The sequence below is a fragment of the Mustela nivalis genome (genome assembly GCF_964662115.1).
Source record: "Mustela nivalis genome assembly, chromosome: 17".
In the NCBI taxonomy this organism is placed as follows: Eukaryota; Metazoa; Chordata; class Mammalia; order Carnivora; family Mustelidae; genus Mustela; species Mustela nivalis.
In genome coordinates, this window is record NC_139036.1 from 56,476,160 (window position 1) to 56,494,989 (window position 18,830).

Here is an 18,830-nt window from a genome sequence, read left to right on the forward strand (position 1 = left end):
AGCGGGAACACAAGCAGGGGGAATGAGAGAGGGAGAAGAAGGCTTCCCTGAGCAGGGAGCCCGATGTGAGACTCGCTCCCCAGACCCTGGGATCACAACCTGAGTCGAAGGCAGACACCCAACAACTAAGCCGCCCAGGTGCCCCTAAAAGGCTTTTTAAATTTTTATTTTTTTTAAAGATTTTATTTATTTATTTGACAAACAGAAATCACAAGTAGACAGAGAGGCAGGCAGAGAGAGGGAAGCAGGCTCCCTGCTGAGCAGAGAGCCCAATTCAGGGCTCGATTCCAGGACCCTGAGATCATGACCTGAGACGAAGGCAGAGGCTTTAACCCACTGAGCCACCCAGGCACCCCAAGGGCTTTTTTTTTTTTTTTAAAGCAAACTCTATGCCCAGTGTGGGACTTGAACTCATGACCTTGAGATCAACAGTTGCATTCTCTACTGACTGAGCCAGCCAGGTGCCCCAGACTGTAGGTCTTAGCTTTCCTGTAAGGAAATTGTGAGCAGGTTCCCTTAGATTTTCCTCGATCGTTCTTTATGTGCAAGACTATTTCTTCTACTCACATTTCATTCCGATCACTTTGCACATGAGCTATCTACACAGGTGGCAAATCAAAGAGTACAAGATCCTCCAAATATGCCCTACTTCGTTCAATTGTGATGGCTAGCCGGTAAGTACATATTTGAAAAAGGAGGACTGGAAGGCTTCACAGATTCGTGAACTACACCCTGAGGTTGGAGAAGGTACAGGAAGTTGGTTGGCAGAAGGATGGTCAGCTGTCCCCTGCAGCTGGTGTTGCTCAGGTCTGTCACCTCTATCACGGGGCTAGAGCAGATATCACTTATCTGCTGCCATTTGCTTTACAGCCACTGCATGCCCAGAACTGCAGTAGGCACTGATGATGAAAGTTGAGTCACCAAGGCCTGTAGGACATGGAGTGGGAGAGGAAACTGCTGGAGCCAGGCAGGAAATAATCAAGCCACTGCTCTAATGGCTGGGGAGAGTCTTCTGAACCTGGAAAGAAGCAGATGGATGAAAATTCCAAGCTGGACTCAAGCTCCATTGAAATATTTAGAAAGCAGAATCACTCTCAAATCCTGGGGTGCCTGGGTGGCTCAGTTGGTTAAGCATTCAACTCAGGTCTCAGGTCTTGATCTCAGCTCAGGTCTTGATCTCAGGGTCATAAGTTCAAGCCCAGCACTGGGCTCCACACTGGGCTTGGAGCCCACTTTAAAAAAGTGGGTGGGGGGCTGGGGGGGCTAGTCAGTTAAGTGTCTGTCTTTGGCTCAGTTCATGATCCCAGGGTCCTGGGATCCAACCCTGCATCAGGCTCCCTGCTCAGTGGGGATCCTTCTTCTCCCTTCCTCTACTGCTCCTCCTGCTTGTACACTCGCTCTCTCTTGCTCTCCCTCAGATAAATAAAATTTAAAAAAAAAAATCACTACAAATCCTAAGTAGGAGAAATAAAAGCACACATATTATAATAAAACTGATGAAAGCAAATATGGAGAAAATCTTTTTTTTTTTAAGATTTTATTTATTTATTTGACAGAGAGAGCTCACAAGTAGACAGAGAGGCAGGAAGGGGCGGGGGGGGGGGGAACAGGCTCCCCGCTGAGCAGAGAGCCTGATGCAGGGCTCCATCCCAGAACCCTGGGATTATGACCTGAGTCGAAAGCAGAGGCTTTAACCCACTGAGCCACCCAGATGCCCCAATATGGAGAAAATCTTAAAAGCCACCAGAAGCAGAGAGGAACATTAGTTCCAAAAGAGTGACAATAAGACTCACAGCCAACTTCTCAATGGAAAAATATAAATCAAAACAGTGGAATTAAATCTCCTAAGGTTAAAGAAAATAGCTGCCAACCTAGAATTCTGTACCCAGCAAAAATATACTTCAATATTGAAGATGATATAAAGGCATCTTTGACAACCAAAACATGAGAGTATTTGTCACCTGCAGACCTTTTACTAAAGGAAATATTAAAAGGTGTTCTTCAGGGGCTGACTGGCTGGCCCAGTCAGAAGAGAATGTGATTCTCGATCCCAAAATTGTGAGTTTGAGCCCTATATTGTGTGTAGACCACAACTTTAAAAAAAATTAAAAGCTTGGGGCACCTGGGTGGCTCAGTTGTTAACTGTCTGCCTTCGGCTCATGATCCCAAGATCATGGGATCAAGCCCCGAGTCAGGCTCCCTGCTCAGCAGGAAGCCTGCTTCTCCCTCTCCTTCTCCCACTCCCTTTAAATGAAATCTTAAAAAAATAAAAAATAAAAAATAAAAAAGTTTGGGACTTTATCATTCCCAAAACTCAATTTGGAAAAAAGGTGGCTCAGGGGCACCTGGGTGGCTCAGTCATTGGGCGTCTGCCTTCGGCTCAGGTCATGATCCCAGGGTCCTGGGATCGAGCCCCGCATTGGGTTTCCTGTTCTGCAGGGAGTCTGCTTCTCCCTCTCCCATTCCCCCTGTGTTCCCTCTCTGGCTGTCTCTCTCTGTGTCATATAAATAAATAAAATCTTAAAAAACAAATTAAAAAACTGAGGCTCAGTTAGGTCATGATCTCAAGGTCCAGCAATCCAGCCCTGAGTCAGGCTCTGCCCTCAGTACAGAGTGTTCTTATCCTCCCCCCATACCCCTCCCTCTGCTCCTGTTCTCTCTCTCTCTCTCTCTCTCTCTCTCTCTCATAAATAAATAAATAAAATGATGTACCTGGGTGGCTCAGTCATTTAAGTGTCTGCCTTCAGCTTGGGTCATGACCGCAGGGTTCTGGGATCAAGCCTCAGTCTGGCTCCCTGCTCAGTGGGGAGGAGCCTGCTTCTCCCTCTTCCTCTGCCACTCCCCCAGCTTTTGCACTCTCTCTCTCAGTCAAATGGATACATAAAATATTTAAAATTAATTAATTAATTAAAATAAATAAGTATTCTAAGGGCCTGTATTATCTAAAAAGAGATAAAAATAATACTTTAGCGTGGCTGGGAGGCTCAGTCAGTTAAGCATCTGCCTTCAGCTCAGGTCATGATCCCAGGGTCCTGGGATCGAGCTCCACATCTGGCTCCCTGCTCCGCAGGGAGCCTGCTTCCTCCTTCTCTCTCTGCCTACCTGCAATCTGTCAAATAAATAAATAAAATCTTAAAAAAAAAAAAAAAAAAGAAGAACCCTTCCACAAAAAACCCTCAGGGCCTAGGTGACTTTGCCACTGAATACTGCCAAACATTTAAGGAAGAAATAACACCAATCTTACTCTTCCAAGTAAGTGGTAAAGAACACTTCTGAACTCATTTTATAAAGCCGCCATACCTTAATACCAAAACTTGACAAGGACATTAACACAAAAGGAAAATCCCAGGCCAATTTCATTCGTGAACACAGATGTAAAAACTCTAAGACGATATTAACAGATTGAATCCAGCATATATAAAAAGCATAACATTATGACCAAGTAGAGTTCATTCCAGAATGCAAGGTTGGTAAATCCGTAAATACAGAATCACCACATTCGCAGAAAAAAAGAGGCAATGCTTATGATCATTTCAAAAGATGCAGAAGAAGAATTAGATAAACGTCAATATCCATTCCAGATTAAAAAAAAAAAAAACTCTTGACAAAGCAGGAAGGAAAAGGAGTCTATGTAATCTGATACAGATATCTACAATAAACAGAGAGCAAACATCGTACTTCATGGAGAAATTTGAACACTTTTCCTCTGAGATGGGGAAATGAGTAAGGGATGCGTTCTGCTTACCATTTCTGCACAACAAACACGGCCGCGCTAATGTATAGGGAGCAAGACAATGATATATTGCAAGCTTTTCAGGGCATTTATCCTGTTGAATGGGGGGAGAATGGGAAAGATTAAACTAATAAAAAACAATTATGTGGGGGCACCTGGGTGGCTCAGTAGGTTAAAGCCTCTGCCTTCGGCTCGGGTCATGGTCCCAGGGTCCTTGGATCTAGCCGCACATCGGACTTTCTGCTCAGCGGGGAGCCTGCTTCCTCCTCTCTCTGCCTGCTTGTGACCTCTGTCTGTCAAATAAATACAATCTTTAAAAAAAAAAAAAAAAAAGAACAATTATATAGCAATGAGAATCTCTCTTCCACTTTGCTCATCCCTTTTTTTCCTCTGGGGATCAGAACCAGAGTGGAAGCAACAGTCTTTTGGATTGCCAATCAGATGCTGCTGATCGTTCAGCTTTAGACCAAGAAGGAGCCTTGAAATATCATCCCCTATAACAACCCTCTGGATTCACAAGAAAAGAACGACAGGCCAGAGAGATTGAAGGAGTTGTCTGAGATCCTACTGCCACTTAGAACCCGTTTTCCTCGCTGGTTGGTAATGTGAGTCCCTTAGGTCCAACGTGAGCGTCCCCAGGTGCCACAGGGACTCCACCTCCTGGGGCGAAGGCTCCAGAGGGAAGCGTCACCCACGGAGAGGCAGAGCAAATCTGGTGGCACACCTTTCGCCCCGCTGACATCACAAGCAGAATGCTGGGGCTGGTCACACTTGAATTATGATGTCAAGGAACAAAGCTGGCAATTTTCGAGAAGGGGTGGGGCCAACTTGATAGGGAGATCACAAAACAGCAGCCAAAGGGAAAGGTGAGAAGGCAGCCATCGGATCCCAAGACATGGAGAGGGCTGGGGTGGGGCGCGTGGGACGGATGGGGACCCTCCCGACAGCTAGTGAAGTGAGACCAGGGCAAGGCCCCTGCACCTGAACGCCCAGGGGTTCTTTTCTCTCCTATCACAGGGCCGCCAAGCCTCTAGCCCTCCCTGACATGCAGAAGGTTTCACGTAAGTACTTGTGTCCACTTTCCCTTACATCGATGTGACTTCTTTCTGCCATCCGCTTGCTTGACCAAGATCTGTTGCAGGAGTTAGGGCTGGGACATGGAGAACACAAGCCCCATGTTATGCCTCCCATGTTGGCTGACTGATGACACAGTCTCTGTACCCCATGGGGAGACAGCTGCTTCTATGGAAAGGACGGGCCCTCAGAGGCCCCTCAACTCCTGCTGTGGCTTCTTCATGGTTCTCCTCTGTCTTCTCAGGGCCAGCCCAGGACCGCAACCCAGTCCTGCAGCCCCCTGCCCAGACCTCAAGACTTCCCCAAACTCAGCTCCTAATGAGTAACAGCAGTCTCGGCCCCTTCGAGGACCAAGTCCTCTGTCCCATTTGCCTGGAGGTGTTCCGCAACCCGGTCACCACCGCCTGCGGGCACAACTTCTGCATGACCTGCCTCCAAGGCTTCTGGGACCACCAGGCCACTGAGGGCGAGACACTCTACTGCCCCCAGTGCCGGGAGAGCTTCCCCTCCAGACCGCGCCTCTGCAAGAACGTCATCCTGGAGGAGATGGTGACCTGCTTCACCCAGGCCAAGGGCCACACCTTGGGATCCTCTCGGGTCCTGGCGGGGCCCCAGGACGTGCCCTGCGACTTCTGTGCTCCGCAGAAGCTCAAGTCGGTCAAGTCCTGTCTGCAGTGCATGGCCTCCCTGTGCGAGAAGCACCTGCGCAGCCACTTCGAAGACCAGGCGTTCCAGGACCACTCGTTGCTGGAGCCCGTGTGGGACCTCAAGAGCCGCCTGTGCCGCAAGCACCGCCAGCTGCGGCAGCTGTACTGCCGCACGGAAGGCTGCTGCGTGTGCGGGGCCTGCCTGCTGGAGGAGCACAAAAACCACGACACCATCCCCCTGGAGGAGGAGCGCGCCCGCAAGGAGGTGAGGCGGGAGGGGAGGAGCCAGGGCCTTGCTGCCCACCGGCCCACACTGACCCAGCGTGAGTCTTTTTTTTTTTTTTTTTTTTAATATTTTGGGGCACCTGTGTGGCTCATTTGGTTAGGCGACTGCCTTCGACTCGGGTCATGATCCTGGAGTCCTAGGATCGAGTCCCACATCAGGCTCCCTGCTTCTCCCACTGACCTCTCTCCTCTCACGCTCTCTCTCAAATAAATAAATAAAATCTTAAAAAAAAAAAAAAGATTTTATTTATTTGACGGAGAAACACAGCGAGAGAGGGAACACAAGCAGGGGGAGCGGGAGAGGGAGAAGCAGGCTTCCCGCTGAGCAGGGAGCCTGATGCGGGGCTCGATCCCATGACCCCGGGATAATGACCTGAGCCAAAGGCAGATGCTTAACGACTGAGCCACCCAGGAGCCCCAGAGTGTGAAAGCCTTTCATAAGCCGGGGGCACACCTGTCCGTGGAGGGTAGTTATGAGACCATCCAAGTGACAGCCATCGGGGCGGGCGCGCAAGGACGTGAGAAGGCTGGCAAGTTCGATGAACAAGGGTCCCAAGTTGTATGTACGAGTTCTAGGGTTCATTTTTTTCTTGCACAGCAAAAGGAAAGCTGGAGAGAAAACATGTCATGTCAGGTGGAGCAAATTCCCTCCTTTTCTCTACTTTCAACTCTTGTTACATCTATCTGCCCTGGTTTTTCGAGGGGAACACATATTTCAGACATTCGACCATGTGTGTTCGGTGAGAGTGCTCTCCCCACATAGCCACCGGGAACGGGAACGACAATGGCCCCCGGCCAGAGGCTCAGGCCGGGGTGGAAACCCATTCACCACCCTGTTGAGCTCAGCTGGCACTTTTTCCATAGCGAGACTTGGTCAGCAGCGTGTTGACTTAGAGTCTGGCTTGAGCTGCTTATCTGGGGGTGCGCCAGCAACAGCTCCCAGACAGGCACTTGGACCCGCACAGTTCTTCGTCTGCTGTAAACAACAATGTGTCAATTGCTGGAACAGGTAGAGACGGAAGGCTTCTCTGTAGAGGGAATGGGACACAGTGTGCGCTGGCTGGGCCAGGCAGCGCCAGCCCAGAGAGTTATCTCCGGGGCTCCGTATCCGCTATGTTCCTCCTCGACCCACTGCCACCTCTCAAGCCACTGCGCACTCGACAGCCCCTTTCTATGACCTGAAACCCCGTGGTCATCACTGTTAGGGCAGAGAACCTGGGAGTCAGAGACCACGAGCAGAGGGTAGACCCTGGGCCACCGTCCCTTCAGCGCTGGTCTTTTTCTCTCTCTCTCTTGCAGGCATCTTCTGAATGTAAGAGGTATGTCTCCTCTGGGCTTGTGGAAGGGCTTCTCCGAGGCCACTTCCTGGAATCAGGGGCCCTCTCCTCCTCCCTCTCGCTCCCAGGTGGAGGTTCGGAAGGTCCAGGCCAATGTGGAAAATCAGATGCTGATCATCAACTCTGACAGCCAGAAGCACAGGGGGCAGGTGGACTTTCTCTCGGTAAGCCTGGCCCACCCTCTCTCCCAGGCCGGGGCTTCCCGGCAGTGCCCTGCATCGGGCTCAAGGGCCCTCTCCGGGCTTGGAGTGGAGGTCGTGGAGCCCAGCTGTCAGCAACAAGACACCGAGGCAGGCTCCGGGCCAGAACACTCAGGGTACCCGGCTCCAGCTCCTAGATACCTCTCGACACTCCGTCCACCCCACCCCCCTGCAGAAACTGATCCAGACAACTCGTGAGGAGGTGAACACCTGCTTCTCAGAGATCATCCAGGAGGTCAAAAAACTGCAGATGAAGGTCTTGGATTTTGTGGAGAAAGAGGAGGCAGCGGCTCTGGGGAAGCTGGGCAGCTCTATCCAGCAGAGCCACAACCGGCTCCTGAAGCTGGAGGGGGACAGCATCTGGCTCCGCACCCTGCTCGCCAACAGGAGCGACCAGCAGTTTCTGCAGGTGAGCCCCCCACCTGGCCCCAGGCCCTGACACAGCCTCTGCTCCCTCCTCCTCGCCACCTGCAGATGCCCCGGATCTGCCCAGACCTAGGATTAAGTGGTCCGCCTTTGGGGCAGCCTCTCTTCGTCCATTCTCCGGCCTCCAGGAGGCTCCCCATCCCAGGCCATCAGTCCCGAGCTTACACCAACCCACCTGGCTTCTTCCTCCACCTGGGGCCCTCAGCCTTACCCTAACCTTCCTGCCTTCATTTCCCTGGAACAGAAGGGAGTGGACCCTGGGATTCCGAGTGCCTGCCACGGTGTACGTTTCTCCAGACTCCCCCAGGTCAGGAAAGCAAGCAAGTCCAGAATAATCCAGATAGCCTGGCATGAAATCCCTTTTCCTTCCCCAGCCCTGGCCTGGTCCCCAGCCCATTGCTGCTACAGGAGGGTAGCAGGCAGAGTCACTAAGCAGAGGTCTGGGTGACAGCAACCTTGTCTATGCGTGTGGCCCAGGGCTCCCCAGACTCCGGACTCAGCACTGACCTCGTCTCTTCAGCTGGGATCACGCGCCTGGGAGCAGATTTCTAACTTCTAGAGCTGTTGCTCACTGTGTCCAGCAGTGAGCCTCCCTCACACAGCAGCGGCCTCCCTCAACACACACATACACCAGGAAACATATGGCAAGGTTTTTCCCTAAGCAATTAAAAGCTCAAAAGAAATCCTCTTCCCATTGTTTTCTAATACACTTTGCTTAATGCACGAGGTCACAGTGGCCATGCTTTTGGCCAAGCCCTCATCTAAGACCTCATGACCAGCAGGGAGGGAGAGAGATGCCCAGGTTGGAAAATAAGCCATTTCTTCACCTGCCTTATGGTTCCGGGGACCACGGAGCCCCTAGCATAAGTGGGAGCTCCTGGCATCGGCCTGGGCGCTGGTTCACAGGTGGCCCTGGGGGCCGCTCCCTGCCTTCAGGAGTTCCCTAGGCTGAAGCACTTCCCTGCCTGCGTGGAACCCCTGATGGGAACCAACTGTGAGGAGAAGCAGACCTTCCTCCAGTTGCCAGAGACCCTGGAGGAGCTCCGGACTCGGCTGATGGACCTGGGCCTCAGCTTCATCAATCAGCTCCTCCTGAAGGGTCTGTACCGGGCAGCCCGGGGCCACCGGACACTCACCCGCGTTCTGGGGGCGGGACCGCCCCACTGGGCAGTGTTTGGGGTTCCAGGCACTCGCAGAGAGCCCTGCCTGCCCCTGTGTGCCTTCCCCCAGGTGACGCAGCCTGCTGGAAGCCCACGCCCCTCTCTGGAAGAACGCTGGGCTGTAAGAGTGTCCTCAGCAAAGCCCCTCCATCCCCCCTCCAGGCATTAAGATGAACTCCTACGAGGTGCTGCCCCCAGCTGTGGACAGGAAAACACTTCTCAAGTGTGAGTCCTCCGCAGTGGCGTCCACAATCGGGTGGGGAAGAAAGGAGCAGCCCCACTCCCACCGCCCCGGGGGCCTCAACTTCCCCAGCCCCCCCTGCTTTCAGACCAGGGCTCCAGAGAGATGCCAGCCCTGGTTGCCCTGACCTCCCACTGGCGACTGGAGACCTCAGAAGGACTCAGCCTGCAACTGCAGGCCCTTGACCTTTCCTCAATCCCGTCCGGTCTCAGGTCCTCGGTCCCTGGGGCCGCTCACCCCATCTCGCTTCCCTGTCTCCTCCCGCAGGTTACTGCAACCTGAACTTTGACCCCACGACGGCCAGCGAGGAGCTGTTCCTGTTCAAGGAGACCCACTCGGTGCTGAACCTGGGCATCCTCCTGGAGCCCTTCGCCACGGGCGGCCCCTTCCCCGGCTTCAAGCAGTGGCCGCAGGTGCTGTGCTCGCGCGGCCTGTCCGAGGGCCGCCACTACTGGGAGGCCGACGTGTCCAACTCGTGGGTGTGCCTGGGCCTCACCTACCGCCGCAGCCCCCCGCTCGGCAGCCGCCCGCGCCGCAACATCGTCTATCTGCTGGGCCGCAACCCCTACTCGTGGTGCCTGGAGTGGGACTCGCTCAAGTTCTCCGTGTGGCACAACAACACGCAGACGGTGCTGCACGGCGGCTACCACCGCACGCTCGGCGTGGCGCTCGACTGCGGCGCCGGCTGCCTCTCCTTCTACTGCGTGGCGGGCGGCGTGAGCCTGCTCTACCGCTTCCTCGTCTCCTTCCTGGAGCCGCTCTACCCCGCGGTCATGGTCAGCAGCGGCGCCTCGGTGACGCTCAAGCAGCACCCAGAGGCGGAGGCGTAGGCGGCGGTCAATAAAGCTGGACTGGAGCGCTGGCTGGGCCTGCGGAGGGGCGCCGGGGTGGGGTGGGGGTGGCCACGGGAGGTCCCGGCCCCCGGTGGAGGGGTGGGATGGGCGGCCAGCCAGCCCCCCGACCCGCCGCCCGGGATGGCCTGGGAATCCCAGGAAACAGGCAGACCCCTCCGTTCCCGCAGCCACTCGGAGCCAGGCTGGAGTTCCCCCAGGTGGCCTCGGGAGGGCGGATTCCTGAGCCGGGTGCACAGTCTCCCCCACCGTGGTGACCACCTTCCTAACCCCCCATCAGAGGCCCCTGGCCTTCTCTCCAGCCTGGTCCTGGCTCCTCAGCACTGGGGACCCAGGGATGTGTTCCCCAAGGCCAGGTGGCCTGAGTGGGCGGGGCTTGGAGCAGATGGCTGCTCGCTGCTCCTCCCCCGCAGGTGACCTGGCTGAGAGGAGCACCTAACATGGGAGGGGTGGGGGGGGTTCTGTCCCAGCTGCGTAACTGGGGTTTGGGAGGTTAAGGCGAGGAACCCAGGCTGAGCTCAGGCCCAAAGACAGGCTGAGGGCCTACTGACGGGAGCAGAGCGCCTCAGACAGCTGGTGTTTGCTAGTCCGGCCTCCGCTCTGCTCCAGCCGAGCACCGCTCAAAAGCAAATGGGGGGCTGCTTGCGCATCCGGGCCTCTGGCATCCCAACTGCCCCGCTGCGGGTGCGAAGTCCCCCGTGGGGTTGGATGCCAGCCGGGTTCCTGCCTTGCGACCGCAGAAGCGCGCCTGGGGACTCTGGGGAAGCCACGCCGGCATTTCCAGCCTCAACCAGCCGCTAGTTCCTATGGCTTCTCCGGCCAAGGCCCTCGGGTTAATGATTGACTCTGAAGAGGAAACGCTACCAATCCAGGAGAAAATCCCTCCGACAAGCTACAAGCTACGAAGTCCAGAACCCGCCCCAAGAGCGCTCCGCGCCACACCCAGCTGGGCCTGTTGGAAGAGAAATTAGTGACCCTAGTTTCCCATCAGGAGAGGTCATTTTGGCGCCAGGGCAGAGCCAGTCCCGAATGGGGTGCAGGGGGTACGCTCAAGGTCTCCGAGGGTGGGGCGGCCTTTGGCTCCTCTGAGCAAGCTGTGGTTTCTTGCCGACCGTCCTTTCTGGAGTCTTCACTCAGCACCAATTCCAATCACTCTTACCCCCTTGAGCTATTCCCCGTGCTGATAGGCAGGAATAAAATGTAAACTTTTCCAGTGTTCAGGAGACGTCTTTACATCCACAGGCCTCCATCTTGCCTCCCCACCCCTCACCCCTGCAATCTTCATTCTTCCTCTGGCTGAGGTCAGGAAGGGCTGAAGAGGCGCCACTGGCGGGGCGGGTCTAGCTGCATGGATCTCCGAGTCTTCCTGCGTCTCCTTGCAAGGAGGCCGCTACCCTTGCCAGCTCCTCCCGGGGTGCCCTGTGATGCCGGAACAGTCCTGACACCTTCCTGCACATGTTGGTGTCAAATCCACACCTGAGCTAAGGGAGTATTTGCTTTCCTAAAAAGCTCATCTGCAGTTCCTAGGCCACTAGGAATTCACCGCGATAGTCCTGGGTGGGGTGGGGGTCCTCAAATGCTTTTTAGTATTTCAGGAAGCAGGCCTGGGAAAGCAGGCCTGCACATCAGGGAGGCTACCCAGCAAACCAAAATGCCAGCGTTTTCTGCTGGGGTCCTCCCAGTGCAAGACCAGCCAGTGCTCTTGGATAATCATGTCTGTCAACCCCACCCCTTCCCTTTCCCCCACTGCTGAGACACCAGGGAAGGGACTGTCCCTGCAACACCACCCACTCTTCTCATGACTTCCTGCTCCTGCCTTAGCACTCAAATATTTTTGTGTGTGTGTGTGAATCTGAACAGGCTGTAAACTAGTCTGTCACCAAGAATTATTTCGCTTTAAAAATGTCCATGTTGTTCTTTACAAAAAAGATGGTGTTTCTGTATTACTTGGATAATTTTAAAATTAATCTTTTTTGCATTTTCTATAAAAGTGATGTTGCGGGACGCCTGGGTGGCTAAGTTGGTTGAGCAGCTGCCTTCGGCTCAGGTCATGATCCCAGCGTCCTGGGATCGAGTCCCACATCGGGCTCCTTGCTCGTCAGGGAGCCTGCTTCTCCCTCTGCCTCTGCCTGCCATTCTGTCTGCCTGTGCTCACTCGCTCTCTCTCTCTGATAAATAAATTAAAAAATCTTTAAAAGTGATGTTGCTTTTATTTAACACATGACATCTACTATATGCCAGCCACTGCTGATGGCAAATGAAATGTTTGTGGCCAATATGAACCTCATAACCTTATAAATAGGTATGAATTATCCCCATTTTATGGATAAGGAAACTGAGAAGAGGTTAAGTGACGTGTCTAAGGTCATAAAGTTATATAATTGAGCCAGGATTCAACTCTAGGCTGTCTTTTTTTTAGCTATTATGCTACACCACCTCTCCTATTCTGCATTTGCTCTAGAAAACTTACCAATATTGTACTTCCAAAATGCAAAAAGTTATGCAAAATGCAAAAATGACTTGTTCACTGATTATAACATTACATCTATATTCTACAAATTCTACAACCTATAGCTTTGGTGTGTGTATGTTTGCTTAATATCTGCACCCAACATGGGGCTCAGACTCACAACTCCGGGATCAAGAGTTGTAGGTTTTTCCAACTGAGCCAGCCAGGTGCCCCTCCTCTGGCTTTGTTTTGTCTTTAATTCCTTCCTGATTCCCACTGGAGATGGGTGGCGAGTGGCAACCGAGCCAAAGCCACAGATGTTGCTTCCTCCTTGTTACTCCCAAGTTTGACCCAAACTCAGAAGTGCTCAAGGTGGGGGCCAAAGGTTCTTAGTAGCAGCCATGGTTTCCACCCATCTCATCATGCCGTCCCACAGTCGGGGGCGGGGGGGAGAACAGAAGCAGGACCAGGTAGCAAGAACCTAGGGAAGAAGGCTGAATCCTGCCCTCTCCCAAGGGATGGTGTGTTCAAGCTGGGGATAGAAGGGAGAGGCTGCTTGTGGGAGCCTGGCATATGGTGGGCACCTGGCGGCTGTCAGGAACATCCCACTTAAGAGAGCATCAGCTCAACTCTGCACTTTACCCGTGAGGAAGGCTCCTGGTAGTACGTGGACCAGATCCCACCAGCAAAGGAGAGGCGGGCTGTTTCTAGCCTGCCCTGCCTCAGTCCCACCCTGACTCCACCCCCCAGCTCCTGGCCACAAACATCAGTCTCCTGTAGCTCTCATGGGCTTCATTACCAGCCCTATACTATCCTATCCTCCAAAGGGTCTTCCCTCCTGGACTTTGCTCATGCTGTCCCTGCTGCCTAAAACATTCTTCCACCATCACCCACTCAAGTGGGACACTTGTCATGTACTCCCATGTGGAGCTTAAGACAGCTAAGATGCTCTGTGTTCTAAGAAGCCAGTTTTGAACCTCCTCCCTAAGCCAAGTGGCGTTCCCTCCTCTCTGCTCCCATAACATGCTCCGCATGTGTTCCTCCTGGCATCTACTTGTTTCCTGTGAGAATTGTCCATCGGATAGAGGGGCAGGCTGGATATTTCATGTCTCCAGTGCTAAATGCATGCCTACCAGAGAGCAGGTCCCTAACAAATGTTGACGCAAGGACTGAAGAAAACTTTCTAGAGGTTGGAGGGTGGAGGGGCCACCCAGATCCTTTCCAGGCTCAGGTCAGGTTTGGTGTGAGCGGCCTGGCACAGCTGCCCAACGACTTCCTTCTCCTCCCTTTGCCATCCTTTTCCTACGTTAAATCTGCACATGCCCTGCATCCAGGTGGGAGCAAAGGACCTTCCCATTTCTCCATTTGCTTCCACTTTTGACCTCCCCTTTAACATGAAGATACTTTGAGGCTGAGGATCCTCCAGCAGATGTGTGAAGGGAGAAACACCTCTCTCAGCCTCTTTTTCCTGATCAGCAAAATGTCATGGATAGGCATACCATTCATATTTGCTAAAGATTATATGACTCCCTGTGCTTCTCAAAGCAGGAAGCTGGGAAACATGCATTTGGGGCAGGACCAGGATGAGGATGAAGCAAGTGAGGCATTCATCTCAGACACAGAATTTAAGAAAGGGCCCTAAGGGGCACCTGAGTAGCTCAGTCAGTTAAGCATCTGCCTTTGGCTTAGGTCACGATCCTCTAGTCCTGGGATCAAGTCCTTCATCGAGCCCTGCTTCAGGGTCCCTGCTCCCTGCTTAGTGGGAAGTCTGCTTCTCCCTTTTCCTTCCCCTGCTCATGCTCTCTCTATCTCAATCTCTCTCTTAAATAAATAAAATATTTTTTAAAAGGAGGGTACTAAATGAGAAAAATATGCAGCCAAGAATACCTTATCCAGCTAGAATGTCATTGGAAATAGAAGAAGTGATTAAAAGTTCCCAGGACAAACAGAAACTAAAAGAATTTGTGATCACCAAACCTGCCCTACAACAAATATTGAAAGGGGTCCTCTAAGCAAAGAGAGAGCCCAAAAGTAACATCGGCCAGAAAGGAACAGAGACAATATACAGTAGCAGTCACCTTACAGGCAATACAATGGCACAAAATTCACATCTTTCAATAGTTGTCCTAAATGTAAATGGGCTAAATGCTCCAATCAAAAGACACATGGTATCAGATTACATAAAAAAGCAAGACCCGGAGTACCTGGGTGGCTCAGTGGGTTGAAGCCTCTGCCTTCAGCTCAGGTCATGATTCCAGGGCCCTGGGATCGAGCCCCACATCAAACCCCGCATCTGGCTCTGCTCAATGGGGAGCCTGCTTCCTCCTCTCTCTCTCTGCCTGCTTCTATGCCTACTTGTGATCTCTGTCTGTCAAATAAATAAAATAAAATCTTAAAAAAAAAAAAAAAGCAAGACCCATTGATATGCTCTCTGTGAGAGACTTATTTTAGACTCAAAGACACCTCCAGATTGAAAGAAGGGAGTGGAAAACCATTTATCATGCTGTGGACATCAAAAGAAACCTGGGGTGGCAATCCCTTTATCAGACAAATTAGATTTTAAACCAAAGACTGTAAAAAGGTGAGGAAGGACATTATATCATACTTGAAGGGTTTATCCAACAAGAAGATCTAGCAAGTGTAAATATTTATGCCTCTAATAGGGGAGCAGCCAATGATATAAGCCCATTAATAACAAAATCAAAGAAACACATCAATAATAATACAATAATAGCAGGGGACTTTAACACACACCCCCTCACTAAAATGGACAGATCATCTAAGCAAATGATCAACAAAGAAGTAAGGGCTTTAAATGAGACACTGGACCAGATGGACTTCACAGATATATTCAGAACATTCCATCCCAAAACCACAGAACACACATTCTTTTCTAGTGCACAAGGAACATTCTCCAAAATAGATCACATCCTGGGTCACAAATCAGTTCTCAACTGGTACCAAAATATGGGGATCATTCCCTGCATATTTTCAGACCACAATGTTTTGAAATGTGAACTCAATCACAAGAGGAAAGTTGGAAGGAATTCAAATATATGGAGGCTAAAGAACATCCTACTAAAGAATGAATGGATCAACAAGGAAATTAAGGACAAATTTTAAAAATTCATGGAAACAAATGAAAATGAAAACACAACTGTCCAAAATCTTTGGGATGCAGCAAAAGCAGTCCTAAGAGGGAAGTATATAGCAATACAAGCCTTTCTCAAGAAACAAGAAAGGTCTAAAATACCCAACCTAACTTTATACCTAAAGGAGCTGGAGAAAGAACAGCAAGTAAAGCCTAAACCTGCAGGAGAAGAGAACGAAGAGCAGAGCAGAAATCAATGAAATAGAAACCAAAAGAACAGGGGCACCTGGGTGGGTCATTTGTTAAGTGCCTGCCTTCAATTCAGGTCATGATCCCGGCATGCTAGAATCAAGCCCCACATCAGGCTCCCTGCTCAGTGGGTAGCCTGCTTCTCCCTCTCCAGCTACCCCCTGCTTGTGTTCCCTCTCTCACTGTCTCTCTCTTTAAATAAATAAATAAAATCATGAAACAAAACTAAAAGAAATCCAAAGAACAGTAGAACAGATCAATGAAACAAGGAGCTGGTTCTTAGAAAGAATTAATAAGACTCATCAAAAAGAAAAGAGAAAGGACCCAAATAAATAAAATCATAAATGAATGAGGAGAAATCACAAACAACACCAAAGAAATACAAACAATTATAAGAGCATATTAAGAACAACTATATGCCAACAAATTAGGCAATATAGAAGAAATGGATGCATTCCTAGAGACACATAAACTACCAAAACTGAACAAGGAAGAAGTAGAAAACCTGAACAGACCCGTAGCAAGCAAGAAAATTGAAGCAGTAATCAAAAGTCTGCCAACTAGAGCCCAGGGCCATATGGCTTCCCAGGGGAATTCAACCAAACATTTAAAGAATTAATACCTATTTATCTGAAGTTGTTTCCAAAAAAAAAAAAAAAATATATATATATATATATAGATATATATATATATATATATGATGAAAAACTTCCAAACTCTTTCTTGAGGCCAGCATTACCTTGATCCCAAAGCCAGACAAAGACCCCACCAAAAAGAAGAATAACTGACCAATATCCCTGATGAACATGGACGCAAAAATTCTCACCAAAATATTAGCCAATAGGATCCAACAGTACATTAAAAGGATTATTCACCACAACCAACAGGGATTTATTCCTGGGCTGCAAGTTTGATTCAATATCGACAGTATCGATGTGATACACTACATTAGTAAAAGAAAGGACAAAAACCATATTATCCTCTCAATAGATCCAGAAAAAGCATTAGACAAAGTACAACATCTTTTTTTTATTAAAACTCTTCACAGTATAGGGATAGAGGCCATCTATGAAAAATCCACAGTGAATATCATTCTCAATGGGGAAAAACTGAGAGCTTTTCCCCTAAGGTCAGGAACAAAGCAGAGACGTCCACTATCACCACTGCTGTTCAACACAGTACTAGAAGTCCTAGCCTCAGCAATCAAACAACAAAAAGAAATAAAACGCATCTAAATTGGCAAAGAAGAAGCCAAACCCTCAGTCTTTGCAGATGATATGATACTTAATGTGGAAAACCCAAAAGACTCCATCTCAATACTGCTAGAATTCATACAAGAATTCAGAAAAGTGGCAGGATATAAAATCAATGCACAGAAATCAGTTGCATTTCTATGCAACAGTGAGACAGAAGAAAGAGAAATTAAGGAGTCAATCCTATTTACAATGGCACCCAAAACTGTAAGATACCTAGGAATAAATCTAACCAAAGAGGCAAAGAATCTGTACTCAGAAAACTACAGAACACTCATGAAAGAAATTGAGGAAGACACAAAGAAATGGAAAAACGTTCCATGCTCATGGATTGGAAGAACAAATATTGTTAAAATGTTCATGCTACCTAGAGCAATCTACACATTTAAAATGAAATCCTTATCAAAATACCATCCACTTTTTCCATAGAAAGAGAACAAATAATCCTAAACTTTGTATAGTACCAGAAAAGACCCTGAATAGCCAGAGAAATGTTGAAAAAGAAAACCAAAGCTGGTGGCATTACAATTTTGGACTTCAAGCTCTATTACAAACCTGTAATCATCAAAACAGTATGGTACTGGCACAAAACAGACACAGTGATTAATGGAACAGAATAGAAAACCCAGAAATGGACCCTCACCTCTATGGTTAACTAATCTTTGACAAAGTAGGGAAGAATATCCAATGGAACAAAGACAGTCTCTTCAACAAATGGTGTTGGGAAAATTGGACAGCCACATGCAGAAGAATGAAACTGGACCATTTTCTTTCTTTCTTTTTTTTTTTTTTAAAGATTTTATTTATTTATTTGACAGACAGAGATCACAAGGAGGCAGAGAGACAGGCAGAGAGAGAGGAGGAAGCAGACTCCCTGCTGAGCAGAGAGCCCAATGCGGGGCTCGATCCCAGGACCCTGGGATCATGACCTGAGCCGAAGGCAGAGGCTCTAACCCACTGAGCCACCCAGGCGCCCCTGGACCATTTTCTTACACCACACACAATAATAGACTCAAAATGATGAAAGACCGGAATGTGAGATAGCGATCCATCAAAATCCTTGAGTAGAACACAAACAGTACCCCCTGTGACCTCAGCCACAGCAACTTCTACCTAGACACATTGCCAAAGGCAAGGGAAGCAAGGGCAAAAATGAACTATTGGAACTTCATCAAGATAAAAAGCTTTTACACAACAAAGGAAACCGTCAACAAAACCAAAAGATAACCAACAGAATGGGAGAAGGTATTTACAAATGACATATCAGATAAAGGGCTAGTATCCAAATCTAGAAAGAACTTACAAACTCGGGGCTCCTGGGTGGCTCAGTGGGTTAAAGCCTCTGCCTTCGGTTCAGATCATGATCCCAGATCATGATCGGGCTGTCTGCTCAGCAGCGATCCTGCTTCCTCCTCTCTCTCTGCCTACTTGTGATCTCCTTCTGTCAAATAAATAAATAAAATCTTTAAAAAAAAAAAAGAACTTACAAACTCAAAACCCAAGGAAGACAAATCCAACTAAGAAACAGGCAGAAGACATGAACAGACATTTCTGCAAAGAAGACATCCAGATGGCCAACAGACACATGAAAAAGTGCTCCACATCACTCGGCTTCAGGAAAATACAAATCAAAACCACAGAGATACCACCTCACGCCAGTCAGAATGACTAAAATTAACAAGTTAGGAAACGACAGATGTTGGTGAGGATGCAGAGAAAGGGAAACCTTCCTACACTCTTGGTGTTTAAGTGTGGTGGAATGCAAGCTGGTGCAGCCACTCTGGAAAACAGTATGGAGATTCCTCAAAAAGTTGAGCTATCCTATGACCCAGCA

General features: G+C 49.8%; 2 protein-coding genes across 2 annotated transcripts in view; one reads left to right on the forward strand and one right to left on the reverse strand.

The window, feature by feature from the left end:
* The window catches only part of ATP5PD (ATP synthase peripheral stalk subunit d), a 55,680-nt gene that overhangs the window by 23,303 nt on the left and 13,547 nt on the right, over positions 1-18,830 (reverse strand). The window lies entirely within an intron of this gene.
* Positions 4,532-9,959, forward strand: LOC309850762 (E3 ubiquitin-protein ligase TRIM47-like). Its single transcript, XM_082705101.1, has 9 exons — positions 4,532-4,599; positions 4,751-4,794; positions 5,052-5,719; positions 7,145-7,240; positions 7,452-7,685; positions 7,947-8,009; positions 8,639-8,801; positions 9,025-9,087; positions 9,371-9,959. Exons 2-9 carry the CDS (start codon positions 4,779-4,781, stop codon positions 9,931-9,933), a joined length of 1,866 nt encoding a protein of 621 aa, XP_082561227.1. The 5' UTR covers positions 4,532-4,599; positions 4,751-4,778; the 3' UTR covers positions 9,934-9,959.